Here is a 16723-nt window from a genome sequence, read left to right as displayed (position 1 = left end):
CGCATCTGGAGTTCGGCGCATCTGGAGTTCGGCAGCGAAACAAGTTCGGCGCATCGGGAGTTCGACGCATCTGGAGTTCGGCGCATCTGGAGTTCGGCGCATCTGGAGTTCGGCAGCGAAACGAGTTCGGCACATCTGGAGTTCGGCGCATCTGGAGTTCGGCAGCGAAACGAGTTCGGCGCATCTGGAGTTCGGCGGCAAAGCGAGTTCGGCGCATCTGGAGTTCGGCAGCGAAACGAGTTCTGTGCATCTGGAGTTCGGCGCATCTGGAGTTCGGGGCATCTGGAGTTCGGCAGCGAAATGAGTTCGGCGCATCTGGAGTTCGGCGCATCTGGAGTTCGGCGCATCTGGAGTTCGGCGCATCTGGAGTTTGGCGGCGAAGCGAGTTCGGCATATCTGGAGTTCGGCAGCAAAATGAGTTCGGCGCATCTGGAGTTCGGCGCATCTGGAGTTCGGCAGCGAAGCGAGTTCGGTGAATCTGGAGTTCGGCAGCAAAACGAGTTCGGCGCATCTGCAGTTCGGCGCATCTGGAGTTCGGCACATCTGGAGTTCAGTAGCGAAACGACTTCGGCGCATCTGGAGTTCGGCGCATCTGGAGTTCGGCGCATCTGGAGTTCGGCGGCGAAGCGAGTTCGGCGCATCTGGAGTTCGGCGCATCTGGAGTTTGGCGCTTCTGGAGTTCGGCGCATCTGGAGTTCGGCGGCAAAGCGAGTTCGGCGCATCAAGTTGAAATAGAATGAAGAAATTTTCTTCATTCTAAGAGGTGGAACTAGAGTAGAAATTCTCTTGCTTTCTGAAGACAGGAAGGCAATGACACCGGCAGTGGGAGGGCACATTTTGAGAATAAAACCAGCTGCAATTATGCACTGAGGACAGTGATCTTTACATTTACGGAGAGGAGTGGAGTGGAGCAGACTACAGAATGCAGCTGGTATCCACAGGTATGTAGCATTAAACTGTATAGCTGTAATTCTAATAAGGTAGAGGATCATTTTTCGAAAGTTATTTTTTGAGTTCGGTAGCGAAACGAGTTCGGCGCATCTGGAGTTCGGTAGCGAAACGAGTTTGGCGCATCTGGAGTTCGGCGCATCTGGAGTTCGGTAGCGAAACGAGTTCGGCGCATCTGGAGTTCGGCGCATCTGGAGTTCGGTAGCGAAACAAGTTCAGCGCATCTGGAATTCGGTAGCGAAACGAGTTCGGCGCATCTGGAGTTCGGTAGCGAAACGAGTTCGGCGCATCTCGAGTTCGGCGCATCTGGAGTTCGGTAGCGAAACGAGTTCGGCGCATATGGAGTTCGGCGCATATGGAGTTCGGTAGCGAAACGAGTTCGGCGTATCTGGAGTTCAGCGCATCTGGAGTTCGGTAGCAAAACGAATTCAGCGCATCTGGAGTTCGGCGCATCTGGAGTTCGGTAGCGAAACGAGCTTGGCGCATCTGGAGTTCGGTAGCGAAACGAGTTCGGTGCATCTGGAGTTCGGCGCATCTGGAGTTCGGTAGCGAAACGAGTTCGGCACATCTGGAGTTCGGCGCAACTGGAGTTCGGTAGCGAAACGAGTTCGGCGCATCTGGAGTTCGGCGCATCTGGAGTTCGGTAGCGAAACGAGTTCGGCGCATCTGGAGTTTGGCGCATCTGGAGTTCGGTAGCGAAACGAGTTCGGCGCTTCTGGAGATCGGGGCATCTGAAGTTCGGTAGCGAAACGAGTTCGGCGCATCTGGAGTTCGGCGCATCTGGAGTTCGGCAGCAAAACGAGTTTGGCGCATCTGGAGATCGGCGCATCTGGAGTTCGGTAGCGAAACGAGTTCGGCGCATCTGGAGTTCGGCGCATCTAGAGTTCGGTAGCGAAACGAGTTCGGCGTATCTGGAGTTCGGCGCATCTGGAGTACTGTAGCAAAACGAGTTCGACGCATCTGGAGTTCGGTTCATCTGGAGTACGGTAGCGAAACGAGTTCGGCGCATCTGGAGTTCGGCAGCGAAACGAGTTCGGCGCATCTGGAGTTCGGCGCATCTGGAGTTCGGCAGCGAAACGAGTTTGGCGCATCTGGAGTTCGGCGCATCTGGAGTTCGGCGCATCTAGAGTTCGGCGCATCTAGAGTTCGGCGCATCTAGAGTTCGGCGCATCTGCGATTCTTGAGTATGCCGTATGTGGAGTCGGGAAGGAATTTTTTTTCCCCAATGTGAAGCTTACTGTTTGCCACATGGGTTTTTTTTTGCCTTCCTCTGGATCAACATGTTAGGGCAAGTTAGGACAGGATATGGGTTGAACTAGATGGACTTAAAGTCTCCCTTCAACCTTAGTAAATATTAAACCAATTTAATAAAACCGAGGATTCAATATAAAGGGCACCATAGTCACCATAGCTAACAGGCCATATGCAAAACTGCACACTGTCTCCCCTCACCCCGACGCACGTTTAGCTGTTGCTTCTTGCTGGTGGCATATATATTGATTCAACTGAAGCACGTCACTGCTATTGTATGATATGTGTGATTTATATCTTCTTGTGTGTTGCAAGGGCACACTATCCATGTAAAATCTCAGACATGTCCATAGCACCATAGGTTATAATGGATACGTGTGGTATCCGTGAATAAAGAGAATTCCAGACGTACTGGAAACAGGATTGTGAGAAGGAGGCCTTAGGAGCCGTAATCCCTAAATTCTTAGGTCAATTACGATGTGAATAAATAAAGCTGAGAGTCTGCGCTTTAAGCACATATTGATTATAACTAAAGTAAAATCTATACTGCAGGAATGATTTTTATAGCAGCTGCCGACAATACAGGAGCCTCTCCTGGGTATATTAGGGCTGTGACGTTATTTCATCAGACGTGGCCACACACACCGTTCTGCACGGGAGTGTCTGCAATACTGTGCTGTGGTCATCCCCAGTCCAGCACGTGTTCACATGCTCTAATGCAGCAGACAGCCTGGCGGCCATATACAACTGACTGTGGCCCACCCTGGGGAGCATGTACCCCTCTATCCCCAGCCCGCCCATGGGGACAGTCTACTTTGTGATTCTCCTGTGCAATTTTTAATGATACCAATACAGCTGTCGCATGACTAAAAATGACTTGGTGGTCCCAATAATATTGTGAATGTGATGAGCAAATCGCAATAAGTCCAACCTTGTCTGATAATTTTAAGGCTGGTCTGTCGAGCTCGCAGTGCGACCCCATTTACTTGTATTATACTGTGAAGTAGCAGCAACACCCATTGGTCTTTGGCCCCAGCCGAAATTGACGCATAGCCCCAGCCTGAATGTTAGGAGTCCAGTGATTTATTGTTCTGTAGGGATAGGCTCCGTGCTAGTAATAGTTCAGTAATTTTGTTATAAACTCTGGGAGTACGCATATTATATTTGCTGATTTTTCTGCATTTGTTAATATATATAATATATGTTTTGTATTTTGCAGTGCTTCTCCTTTTTACCTGCATCTATTTATTCAGAAGCCAAAAAAGCAAGTACAGAGCAGTGTCCGCAGATGTGACATTTGATTTTGGACCCTGTGAACACAACAGCAGATTTAAGATCTATACACCGGTAGATAATGCTGCAATCCTCATCCCCTGTAATTCCACATCCCAGATACCAGACAGGTTTGAGGGCAGGATAAGCATCAATTACACCACGGGATCCATCACCCTGCACAATGTGACCAAGAACGATGAAGGATGTTATAGACTGGAACATACTAACGGAAATGGGAAAAAGGAATCCTTGCAGGGGGTGGAAGTTCGGGTTCTGGGTAAGTGAGAATCAACAGATCACTATGACAAGTCTCTTGACAAGTGTCTATGACAAGTCTCTTCTCTGTGGTTAGTATAGGGAAACTGCTTTTGCTCTCCAAAGCTGAACATGTGGCTCATGAATACAGCGGACTCCTAAATAAGAGTCCCTTGTATTCTGTCTTCAACAAGCAAAATATTGCTTATCTACAGAATAGATGATGTGTAATAGCTGGGGGCCTGACTGCTGGGAACTCCAATGATCATGAGAACAGGGGTTCCAAAGTCTCCAACACGGCTGGAGCCTTAATGGAAAAATGGTCGCTCATGCTCCATTAAGTGCCCATTACCGATCTATAGGTTGCCTTATAACGCATATACATGGCATAGTGGGTCGCCCGCCAGGGCAGTGGGGTACTCGGTACCGGGCCGGTATCTCAGAGGGATGTGTCACAGTATCGGTGACTGGTCCGTGGCCCTGGGCGCCCATGTAAAAGGGGTTAAGCGTGGCTGATTAAAGTTTATGTGTTTGATACGTGACACCACCTGTGGTGATCGGCAATGAAGGGCTTAAGTCGACGCTGCAGACAGATCCTCTGGGACAGATGGTATATGGCAGCAAGATGTAATAGCTCCCCACAGGTGGAGCTGTAGTCCCAGGGCAGTGAGAATAAGTGTTGAGGAAGGGGGTGCAGTGTTAGGCACAGAGATGTAGCAGTGCTGAAGAGGTTGCAGGAAGAAGGCAAGGACACAACAGAGTGCAGTTTCTTTTACCTTTGCTTTGTAAGTGCAGTCCAGGGTCCAGATTACAGATGGAACAGAGGCTGGCCGGCCTGGAAGCAACTTGGGAATCTCTCTATGCAGATGGGTTGTGTAGTCTCCTTTCTAGCACTTATCTGAGGTACTTGCAGTACTGTGTTACACTGAAGTTCCACTTGCTTGTTCTCTTTTAGAACTCCCTCGTATGGCAGACAGCTGTAGCCTTCTTCTGGCTCACCCGTTGCTGTTGTGCCTCCGAGTCTTATGTGGGAACAGAGCATTTACATCTTCCTATTCCTCCGGTTTCTGCTGCAGGAATATCAGTATCCATACAACCTTGGAGACCGGGCTCCAGATCATGCACTGTAGCTAGAAGTGAGCTCTCAACTCTGCTCAATCTTCCAGCTCCCCTCCTCCACGTCCACACACGTTGCCCTCCTCACACGAACTCCCAATATCCCCTTCCTGGCCTCCAGGGAGTAGCTCTTCCCCCAGTTTTGGTTCAGAGCTCCCTCTGCTGGCCTGGAGTGGGAACTGTGTTGTGTGTGTTGTGTTTAACTGATATAGAGACCCTTCATTGCTTCCAAGCATGACATCACACTCCCTTGGAGGAAGGTAATGCCACTGTGGCGACCATACTCCTGGGGGTGCCACAATAGACACAGAATGTGACCAAAATATCTAATAGATGTGGGTTCCACCTCTAGGACCCACACATCTCCAGAACAGTGAGACCCACTGATCCCCCATTTTGTATAATGCCACATTGAAAGGAGAGGTGGCCCTTGCTCTGCAATGTCTAGGACTGGACAGAGCCACACAGGTGTGGCCACCTGTCCTCTCAGTGCATCTGCAGTACTAGTCAAAATATGGGATGAAGGGTATTCCCATTCTGAAGAAAGGTGTGTGACCCAGAGATGGAATCCACATCTTACACATTTATGGTAAATCGTTGTTTGATTATTAGGGGCCCAGTTGGGAATCTGAGTACTGATTATGGTACTTGGCCGGCGGTCTGAATAAATTTTCTGTGCCCAGTCTGGGGTCCGCTCTTTGTTTTTTTTCTTGCTTTTTTTTGGAGGGTGTGGGATGAGCCAGTGACTTAACTGATTTTTAGAGGCCTGGTCTTGGGTCTGAATTGATTTTGTGGCCCAGTCTGTGGTCTAAATGAATTTTGTAGGACAGTCTTGGTCCACAGATGTGGAGGTATATCACAAGCAATGTGCAATCCTCTTCTTACCGCAAGTAGAAAATGTTATTTTCAGGTATATTCCTTTTAATAAGGAGGGAGGAGGGTGCTTGGTAAAGGACCTAATGGCTTTTCAGTGCTAATGCCTATTATGCTATTTTCTAGATCTGCATAGCATTGTGGGATATAGGTTCAGTATATGCCAGTACAATATGTTCATTATGTAAATATAACAAAATCTAATGAGAAGCTTTCTCCACCTATAGATCGAGTCAGGATCGCGGAACTATACCTTAATGACACAGAAAGGACCATATCCTTCACTGTGTGCCCTGTTGAAGATCCAGGGGCATTCAACTGGACAGTGGATGGAAGAGATTTGCTGGACCGACACTGGCTGAGCCCTGATGACCGGACACTGACTATTCCGTACAATTATACTCAAGCCGTAAATGTCTCTGTCTCTAATCAAGTCAGTTCAGATAGAAAATCTATTACTCTAATAAGGGGTAAGGCCTAGGAATAACCTCCATACGATAAAAGCATGAATGTAATATTACTTTAGTTTTTGAAGACCATCTTTTTTTTCACTGCTATAACAAGAGTATGTTTTAAATGTTCCTATCAAGCATGACAGCACCACCTGATTGAGAGGGAATCCACCCATCAAGGACAAGAAAGCTACAGAATAATAAGGCGGTACCTCTCCCCTGCATCAGGTGTTTTCTTGTCCTTCACGGGGAACCTAGACACAGAGTGTCAGGTGAGGACCAAAGAAAAGGTCCTGCCCAGTTGCCTAGGAGGGCATGAGGTCTGTTGAGCCATTGTGCGGGGTCTGTAAGTGCCGCAGAGGCTCCATTTGGGGCTTGGCAGGAATGCAGGCAGAGGCAGCATCTCTGCGTGTCTGCTGGCTACCGTGCCACCCCGGGTCTGTACATGTACCAGGGAGCACTGTAGTGGCACACACTGGTGACATTTGACATAGAAGTGTTGAAGCCTTTCTGGTAGAGGTCCGGAGGAGGTAGCCATTGGGGTAGCAGGTGATGTTCAGGCTAGCCCGGCATTTAAATGTGGTTTAAGACTGCCAAAAAAGAGTGATGACTCTGGCGCTCCTCCACAGTTCTGGGGGGGGAACAATTAATCCTGAAAATGGAAATTCAGGAAGTGGTAAAAGATTCAGTCCTTATAGAGGTTCCAGTAGAAGAGGAAGGAGAGGGATTCTATTCTAGTCTCCTCTTTTACTGATAAGCAAACCTGATGCCTCCTACAGGACTGTCATCAGCCTGAAAAAAGCTAAACAAGTTCCTAAAAATCTGTCCTTTCAAGATGTAAACTATAAAATCAACCATAAAGCTTTCCGGGTTGATATATTATCATTCTAGACTTAAAGGATTCATTTTATCATATTCCAATCCACATAGAAAATCAGAAGTTCCTAAGAGTGAATTTAGCCAATGAGAGCATCAGGAAGTTTCAGCTCGGGGTCCTTTCTTTTGGTTTATCAATGACTCTGTGAATTGCTACAAAAGAAATTTGAGAAATTGCGTTGGTAGAAGGTCTTCCCCGTGGCAGCACTACAAAAGATGCTAGTACATAGTCAATACAAGAGACCGGAACCAAAGGGTACTTGGCTTGAGAGGAAACCTATTGGTTTTTTCAAGTGTGGGGATTGTAGCCTTTGTAGATGGATGAAGCCCAACAAATTCTTTTGTAGTGCTGCCACGGGGAAGACCTTCTACCAACGCAATTTCTCAAACTGTAAGACCACTGGAGTGATCTATCTGGCCACTTGCTCTTGCCCTAAGGATTATATTGGGAAGACGAAGAGGGAATTCAGACGTAGAGTAGGCGAGCACATGGGAGACATCAGGAACGGGAGAGACACCCCCTTGGCTAAGCACATGCAATTATTCCACAATAATTCCCTTGCTGAGGTCAGGTTCACGATTATTGAGGTAGTGAATATTAATCCCAGAGGAGGTAATACGGATAAAACCATCCTGAAAAGAGAGTGTGAATGGATATTCAGGATGGAGAGTCGTGAACCAAGGGGACTAAATGAACAACTTTCCTTTGCCTGTTTTTTGTGATTTTTCATCCTTTTTCACGGGTCTGCTATATATCAATTTTTATACTAAACCCGGATATAGTTCCTATGAGGACCAAATGTAAGACTGGACTGTTTTCCAAATTCTTGTTAAGGTCTAGGTTAAAGACCTACATGGATCTACCATGACAAATTCTTTTGATGATTATTTCCCCCTTATATTATTAGGGACTTGACACCCCGCTCTGAGACCACCCAGATGATCAAGGTAGTTTGAGGTCTGATATTGGCCAATCACAGATTTATGTATTGGCTTAACATACACCAATAAAGGATTTAATGCACCTACTAACAGGGTGTCTTATTTGGCACCATATTTAAGAGATGAACACGGGCATTAAAATGTATGTTACTTATGAGGATAGTAGTATATATTGCCTTTGCTCTGCTAATATAAAGTATCGTGTTCAATCATAGATGTATACATTGGCCAAATATATATACATAAATAGAGGACAGAATGCACCTATTAACATGATGCTTTTTATCATGGATCTACACTGTATGTGTCTCATCTGGTACCATATTTAAGAGATGAACATGGGCATCAATGGTATGTCATTTGTGGAGCTAGCGGTATATATTGCCTCTGCTCTGCTGGATTGGAGGATCGGGTTCACCTGTTTCTATTGTGCTTTGTTCTGGATGCTTTCTGCCGGCTTTCATTGAGTGCTATGCACCCGCTCTGAATGCGGGCATTGAATGGCCGATGGTGGACATGCGCAGTAATAGGGATGTATGATAGTGGTGCTTCCAAGCTGGAACCTGCACGGTGGACACGTTTGTGTTATGGATGAAGTGAGTGCGCTTTTGAGAGGCCGTGGCTCTGCACAGTGAGATCCACCTTTGACCTACCCGGAAATAATACAATCAGTTCCGGGTTGTACATACGCAAGCCCCATATTTTGGTATATTGATGAGCGACATGCGTGTTAGGAATTAGGTCAAACTGACCCGTATTCATCAATACATGTTCCTGTTAACACATATCCATCCCCCGGGACTTTGCGCGTTTATCATCAAACGCAGTATAATACGGGGGTAGGGTGGGTTTGCCTTTACACCCGTGACAGGGGCGTTATCTAAGTCATGATAGGCGTACTCGATGTGAGGAAATGAATGAGACACTCTATAACCAATGGGTGAGTCTTTTTGAGTCGGGACATGCGCAGTAGCGTTAAGGGGGTGTGTCCCTTCATAGCGTCCGGAGCTGGCGAACGCTGTGGCGGTAACTATAAAATAAGGGCTATCATGCCAGCACATCTACTATACCACATCAGGACACTATTGTTATTGAGATCGGCCCTCCTGATGAGCCCAGATGGGGCGAAACGCGTCGAGGCGCTTCACGTATATGGCAGATGGCGTGTGACATGATGAGTATCTGCAGCATTGATCACTGAGTGTTTGAATTATGTATCTAATGGCACCGTATTTCTAATCTAGTGGCATGATCATTGTCATTTTGCATGCAAATTTTTGGCTATTTAGTGATTTACCATTTGTTGAGTTTGCATTTTTGTGCCATTTGGATCTAACCTCATGTAAATGATATTTGATACTCTATATACTGTGGACCTTCTCTACTGTATTTATTTGAATCACGTCACCACGATGCCACCACTTTAATGCCAGTATATTAATGTGTTCCTTTTGTTTTTAATCCTTTTGGGGATTAGGGTCCTCCTTATTATAGTTGATCTCTGTCTAATGATAGGGGTCCCTTTAGCATCGGGGAAGGGATCCCTAGTGGCTGCAGGGTTTATCAGGGTCCCTAGGGACAGCCACCGTTGAGCGGGGGCGCCACAACGTTCCCCCTAGGGTGCCAACCTCCGCGGCAAGGAAGGATTGAGCGTTAGACTGTATTAGGGACTCCTAGGTAACCCCCATTACATGTTTTTTGTAATTGGATGTTATTGGACACGTTGTTGTTTAGTTTTGTTCACTTTGTGGTGTGACCTTTGGTCTTTTAATAATAAAGTATCGTTTTTAGGGTTTTTTTTATATGATTTCTTGGTTCGAGACCCTCTACATTTGATAGTGATTTTTGCTACAAAAGGTATCAGAACAAACTTAACAAATCTGGGTTGGCTTTTCACCCTGAAAAAGTTGAGACTGGTTCCCTTGAGACTCCAAATCTTCTAAGTCACCTTCCAAGGGAAAAGATAGAAAAGGTGTCAGATCAGAGGTTAGAGGCAATAATGAATCCCACCATGACCCTCAGGAAGGCCATATCATTGCTAGGGTCTCTGACTTCTCCTTGGTCACGGTTTCACGGTCAAGTCTCTCCATTGTAGGCTAAATACAGAAAACATATCAAAGGTGTGACGCTAGTCACTACTCATGGCCAAGCCGTAGGGATGGGTAGTCAAGTGGTCTGAGATCAAAAGCCAGGATGGTATGTCATAGTCAAAGTGTTGAGACAAAGGTGTAGTCAGGTAACAGTCCAAGGTCAGAATTCCAAGATGGTAGCAGATCATGACAAAAAAGGGCTAGGCAAACAGATGGTCAAGGCAAATCCAAGGTTGCAAAGTCAACACCATTGCACCCCCAATGTCGTGTCATGGGGAAGCCGAAAGGTGACCGAACTAGCTTTGATCTTAACTAAATAGCAAAGCCACTAAAGAAGACTCAGGTCTTCAAAAATTCATTTTTAAACAGCAAACAAAAAGGCAGCAACACTTACCTGCCCAGGTCTAGGAGCAAATGCACTGCAGGGTGCAGCCAGCCCATAAAGCAAGATGTTAGTAACACAGGTGCAAAATACCAGATTAACAGGCACTCTACACCTACCCATTTCCCCAAAGCGTGGGGAACTTTGGCGCAGTTTACGGGCTCACGCATTTTGGCCAAAATATTAGCTAATACCTCACTAATTGTGTACTTTTTGCACTACATTTTTCGGGATGCAGCCAAGCCCAGACACGTTTGGTTTCGTATGAGGGGTGTTCACACTGGGATGCATTGAGGGTGTGCTGGCCAGCCCGCCTAGTCGAATAGTAGGGGCATGACTAATAGGCTGTGAGCCAGACACCATGCAGTTCCCTTGTGTGAACAGCACCCTATGCGGGCCTTTATTGTGCAATTTTATACTGGGCAGTCACCCCCTCCAGAAATGGGTAGGTGGAGAGTGCCTATTAATCTGGTATTTTGCACCTGTGTTGCTAACATCTTGCTTTATGGGCCGGCTGCACCCTGCAGTGCATTTGTTCCTAGACCTGGGCAGGTAAGTGTTGCTGCCTTTTTGTTAGCTTTGATCTTAGTAGTTACTCTCGTATACCAGTTATATAACACATTCGCCATCTGCACTATATGAAATGGCCTATGGCAGAGTTGAACTACTTAAGATAAGTCCATTTTTAAGTGTGTTGTTGTCCCCTTGTAACTTCTCCTGGAAATGTAATTATAAATTGACTTCTGGGCATTACCATTACCATTCTCTTCCTCAAGCAAAGTGTGTCCCTACATAGTCAGACACAATTCCACCAGTGACGACAATGTCAGTCTGTAGGGACAGACGAATATATGTAGGGCAGTGCCCTGGCACCCGTCTTCCCATTACACCATTTGTTTTACAGGCTTTGACCACTTATTATTACATGACTTTCTGTTTCTGCTTCTTCTCTAGACCTTAATGGAAAACATGGTCGTTGTGAACATATAATGCACCTGAATATATCCAAAGAGAGATGGGGTGAAAGTGAAGGCCATACTGGTAATGGCACGCAGATTCTCCAAAGAAACATCACTAACATATGTGTCCTGATCCCGTCAGGTAGGAATGTGATGCTTGTGATATCTCCGGTCATTGGTGTTCACTTTACTGGGTTATACCAAATCTAGTCTGCACCTCCTGGTGAGATAAAAGGACGGGTTCTGGAGGCTGATTGGGAACAGTGTTCTTGTGAAGGCTTGTTTACAGATTATTAGTCTGTGACAAAGCACCTTAGAGGGAGTCCGTCACCACTAAAATGCATTTTAAATGGTCAATACAGTACTGTAGGGGACTTAGCCCCTATAACAAGCTCACTAGCACTGCACCTATTACTGGTATGGTGCATGAGAAAGTAACTTGTAATTTGTATGCAAGTGACGGGGTTTTGGTGTACCCTTGGTGTGACAAGAATTTGGTTACGCCCCCTCATTTGCATTTGGGGGCTATTCCCTGCTTCTGATTTACTGAAATGAATGGAGTGATGGTTGCGCATGAGCACTACTATTGGCCAGTAGAAGTGACTGTAGGAGTAGTCACACATTTTTATTACCACTACCGTAGAAGTGAATGGCGTGGTGGTCAAGCATGCGGATTCAAAGAAAAAAAATTGAAATTAGTGTAAGTTATTCATGAACATTACTGCTCTTACAAAGCCATAGATGTGAATAGAGGGGTGATCATGCATACGCACGACCCACCTCAATGAAGTGAATTGAACGGTGGTCCCACATGAGCACTACTGCTCCCGTAGAAGTGAATGGACTAGTATCCACACATGCAGTTTTATTTTATTCACACTGGACCTTGTGACCCCTATTTTCGTGGCGATAGTGCTTACTGCATATTATGCCAACTATTGGAAGTGTCATGTACGGCCTCCATACACTATGTGCCTGGGTAACAGGGCGCTGCACCCTGTATGTAGTTATTGCTCTGTGATGTGATTTCCTGTCCTGCAAATGCTTCCATACATTGGAAAGTGATGACTTCTCTTTATTTTACAGACAAGATGGCTGATCCCCACTCCGGAGGTTGCAGAAGTCGTAATCATTTTGGTTTGATTAGCATACCGGTGGTCATAGTGTTTTCCATCATTCTTCTGGCAGTGCTGGTGAGTTATCAAATTACTGTTACTATAAGATTCATATCTTAAAGGGAATCCGTCACCCCTTTTTTGAGATATCACATAATGATATAATTCAATTGTGTGTCACATAAGGATTCTCTTAGTACTTTTGCTTCCCCCTGACCCCGCACCTTTCATGCATAAATACCTTGTTTATATCGGTTCAGATGTATGTAAACTGCCGCTGTCCGGTCCAATGGGCGGGGCTTATTCACCTGCTCCTCCCCTCCCTGTCTCGCTCTACACAAGAAGAAATGCATAGAGCAAGACAGGGAGGGGAGGAGCAGGTGAATAAGCCCCGCCCAGCGGACCGGACAGCGGCAGTTTACATACATCTGAACCGATATAAACAAGGTATTTATGCATGAAAGGTGCGGGGTCAGGGGGAAGCAAAAGTACTAAGAGAATCCTTATGTGACACACAATTGAATTATATCATTATGTGATATCTCAAAAAAGGGGTGACAGATTCCCTTTAAAGCGGTTGTCCACTACTTTATCACTGATGACCTGTCCTTGGGACAGGTCATCAATATCTGATTGGTCAAAATTAGACACCCGACACCCCCACTGTTCGGCCGCCATCCAGAAATGCTCAATTGCAGAAGACTGAGCAGTCGATGCCAACACCAAGAACGGCTGATCAGCGGGGGTGCTGCATGTGGGACCTCAACCAATGAGACATTAATGACCTACTCAAGGACAGGTCATCACTGATCAGTGATAAAGTAGTGGGCAACCTCTTTAAAATCATTGATCATATGTGGTCCCAGAAAACCCTATGAAGGAACCCTCTCCATATAAGAGCCGTAGTGACCACATAAGACTGCGGTGATAAAGAGACCGTCCCTCTGCTACCAGTTATACCTGCATTATGTGAAATGGATACAGGCTGCCAGAAAACATCCCACATCAGGTGACCTGGAAGAGACTAAGAATTCTCTGCCCACTGGTGGACTGATCCAACAGATTTCTAAATTTACTTTTATTGCATTTTTGGGGACATTGTAGAGATTAAAAAGCATGAAATCTGATGTCTTTACGACAATGCTGTACGGGTTAAACAGTCTCCTACTTTGAAGATGGGTTCTTTATGGGTTCTTTATGGATGTAGTGATGCAGAATCTGTTTATTTTTTTAATTTTTCTAGTTTTTGTGTCTTGGGAAAAGGTGAGGTGTGAATCAAATCAGTTTGTTTTATTTTTTAATTATGTCATTTTTTAAAACTTTTTTTCTATTACTTTGTGTTTACTTTTTTCATTTAGTTTTGAGTCTGTAATAGTTTGATTACTTGTACTATAGACTGTACATAGTGAGGATCATAATCTAAGAATACAAAAATGACGGCAATGAGGATCTTCAGTAGACACCCAGCTGCCATGATAACCCATCGATTCCCCACAAACATGTTACAAAGGGGCGATTGGTGACCAAACGGGCTTCCTATTGGGATCACGACACTTAAATGCTGCTGTCGGGAACTAAGAGCAGCTTTTAAGTGGTTGAATGCCAGCAATCAGAGATAGATCCAATTGGTGCTGTGAGAGATAGGTGTATAATACATTTTTCATTCACTTCTGGTTTTTGCTGAAAAATACTAATGTAAAATACTGACCAAATATTGTGTGAACGTGACCTTAAAGAGATTATCCAGGATGTTTTTTGTGCCTAAAATGTAACAGACAGGCAGTTATTACCTACCAGCCTGTTGTACCCGGCGTCGGCTCAGAGTGGTAATTGACCGCTCCTTCCAGTGATTCAGCTGCTCCCTGTCAACAGGGCATTTCTTCCTCTTCCAGGTTGCTCTGTCAACACAGGTGACTGCTGGTGTCATGCTGATTGACAGTGGGCTTCTTGCAGCTAGGCAGTGGGGAGCCGACTGTCAATCAGAATGATGTCAGTAGTCACGCCCCGTCAACAGAGCAGGGTGGAAAAGAAGCTGCTGCTCAGTCAACCTGTCATCAGCAGAGGCTGCAGAATTGCTGGCAGGAGCTTTCTGTGACCACTAACAAATAGCATTTAGTAATATTTTGTAATTACTTAATTGATTGGCGATCAACAACCGATCAAAAAGTGATGGCATATCCTAGCAATCACTTTACAGAAACCCTTGAACATTCTTATTTTTGACAATTATTGGTGCATTTGTATTCTCTTTGCAGTGGAAGAAATGTCTAAAAGTGGAAGATAGACTGGAAAATGATGACAAGGATTGTAGTTTGAGATTAACTGAAAAAGGTTCACTGGAGAAGATCAATCACATTGACCTTGGGACACACGGTGGGATCGCTGGTGATGCAGCCACAGGGAGCTGTGAAGAACAATCACTGGGCACCCGGGTGTACATAGGGAGAGACCTGTCAATCGACTACAGCGTTGTGGAAAGAACCAAGCAGAAATGAAGCTGGACTAGTCTCCTCTCTCCTTTAAAGTCCCTGAAAGGCATTTCAAACTGCAATCGTATAACAAGTCTCTGATTCAAGTCATGAAATTGTGGAAATCACAGGATGGACAGACATGTAAATGATATACAAATAATGAAAAAATGGAAACAAACTTCATAACATCATGATTCATTCAGTATGGAGCGTGAGCGCCACACACAAAATGTACTTTTTTATTTAAGTGATGAAAAGAATTTCAGAATTTTGTAAAAAAAAAAAAAAAAAGTCAAAAATTGAGGCCCGTGACATTTTCCTTTTTATTTTTGCCACAAGCTGTGTGAGGCTTATTTTTTGTGTGGCAACCTGACATTTTTATTTATACCATTTTGGCGTACATACAATGCACTTGGTAAAGAGTTGTGGCAACCCAAAAAAACTTAATTCTGGAATTTTTTTTTCCTTTGTAGCATTTAACACATCGTTTAATGCATTTTATATTTTTATAAAATTTACTTATGGGTGTTGCAATAACAAATATGCTTTTTTTTTTCATTTTTACTTCTTGAAAAAAGTGGACTATTCTAAATTATATATACTTAAGAACTTTTTTTTACTTTATTTTTAGACCTCATTGAACCTGTGATGGTGTGATTGCTTCTTTTATATGCTACAATCCCACAGCATTGAGGAATATAGCGAACATTCTAGAGTCTATGAAGCCAAGCCTGTAGCCGAGCTTCACAGCAGTATCAATATGGCAGTCATGTGGGCTCTTAGCAGGCATGTGGCTGAATGGAAACCCATGAGCACCCCACGATTGTGTCATGGGGTAGGGGTAAGGTATGGGTTCCCTGAACAATGTGCACCCACGGACGGCATTCCTTAAAGAGAAACCGGCATTTTAATTTTTATTTCATAAATCAATAGTACACATGAAAATAAGCAACTTTATAAAATAACTTATCAGGTAAATCTGCTTCTTTCTCCTCCTGGACTGATCATTTATTATCAATTCAAGAATAAACTTTGTACACAGACTTTCCAATTATTGAAATAGGAGATGATGGCTAGTGCTCATAAAGTTCTATGGAGAGGGAAGGGAGGATCAAGAGGTAGACACAGACATTCTGCTACCGGTTTTCTTGAAAGGACAGTTACAAAACAGAAAAAAGAAACATTTACGACATCTGTCGTCTCAGGAGAACTTATTGAAGAATGTTTGTGTCTGGCATTAGCTCCTCACTCCTCCATGGAACTTTATGAGCACCAATTGTCCTATCCTATCTCAGTAATGGCAAAATCTGTATTCACTGAAGAGAGTTTACCTGTAAATTGAGAATGAAAGATCAGTCCAGGTATTCCACCTCTTTTCTAGGACTGCCACACAGTATATAAAAAGGCTGTATCGCATATTGCTTACTTTCACTTATTTCACCAATAAAGTGATTTCAATCTATTGCTGTATATTATTGTGGTATTTGTCTTTCATAAAAGAATAGTAAATATACATATTTGGTATCACCATATTTGTAACAAACCAAACTGTAAAACTACGACGCTATTTAACCTGCCCAGTAGGCCTCTTCTTGTTGCTTGTGTGAACAAGAAATATCTTAAAACTAATCTTTTATTACTAAAGTCTATCAACACGAATTCCCATTGAAAAAAATAATGTTAAAAAGGGAAGCAAAATTGCACTCTCAATTAGATTA

General features: G+C 44.6%; 1 protein-coding gene across 1 annotated transcript in view; it reads left to right on the top strand.

The window, feature by feature from the left end:
• LOC141100441 (uncharacterized) overlaps positions 1–16467 on the top strand; it is a 50768-nt gene extending 34301 nt beyond the window's left edge. The window contains exons 3-7 of the mRNA XM_073588951.1: positions 3419–3751; positions 5946–6188; positions 11415–11561; positions 12506–12612; positions 14790–16467. Coding sequence (XP_073445052.1) covers positions 3419–3751; positions 5946–6188; positions 11415–11561; positions 12506–12612; positions 14790–15029 — 1070 coding nt within the window. The 3' untranslated portion in view covers positions 15030–16467. The remainder of the gene's footprint in view (positions 1–3418; positions 3752–5945; positions 6189–11414; positions 11562–12505; positions 12613–14789) is intronic.
• Positions 16468–16723: the final 256 nt, after the last annotated feature.

This window comes from Dendrobates tinctorius, unplaced genomic scaffold (genome assembly GCF_039654945.1).
Source record: "Dendrobates tinctorius isolate UK_male_01 unplaced genomic scaffold, ASM3965494v1 ptg000104l, whole genome shotgun sequence".
NCBI lineage: Eukaryota > Metazoa > Chordata > Amphibia > Anura > Dendrobatidae > Dendrobates > Dendrobates tinctorius.
This window is presented reverse-complemented; position numbering and strand designations above follow the sequence as displayed.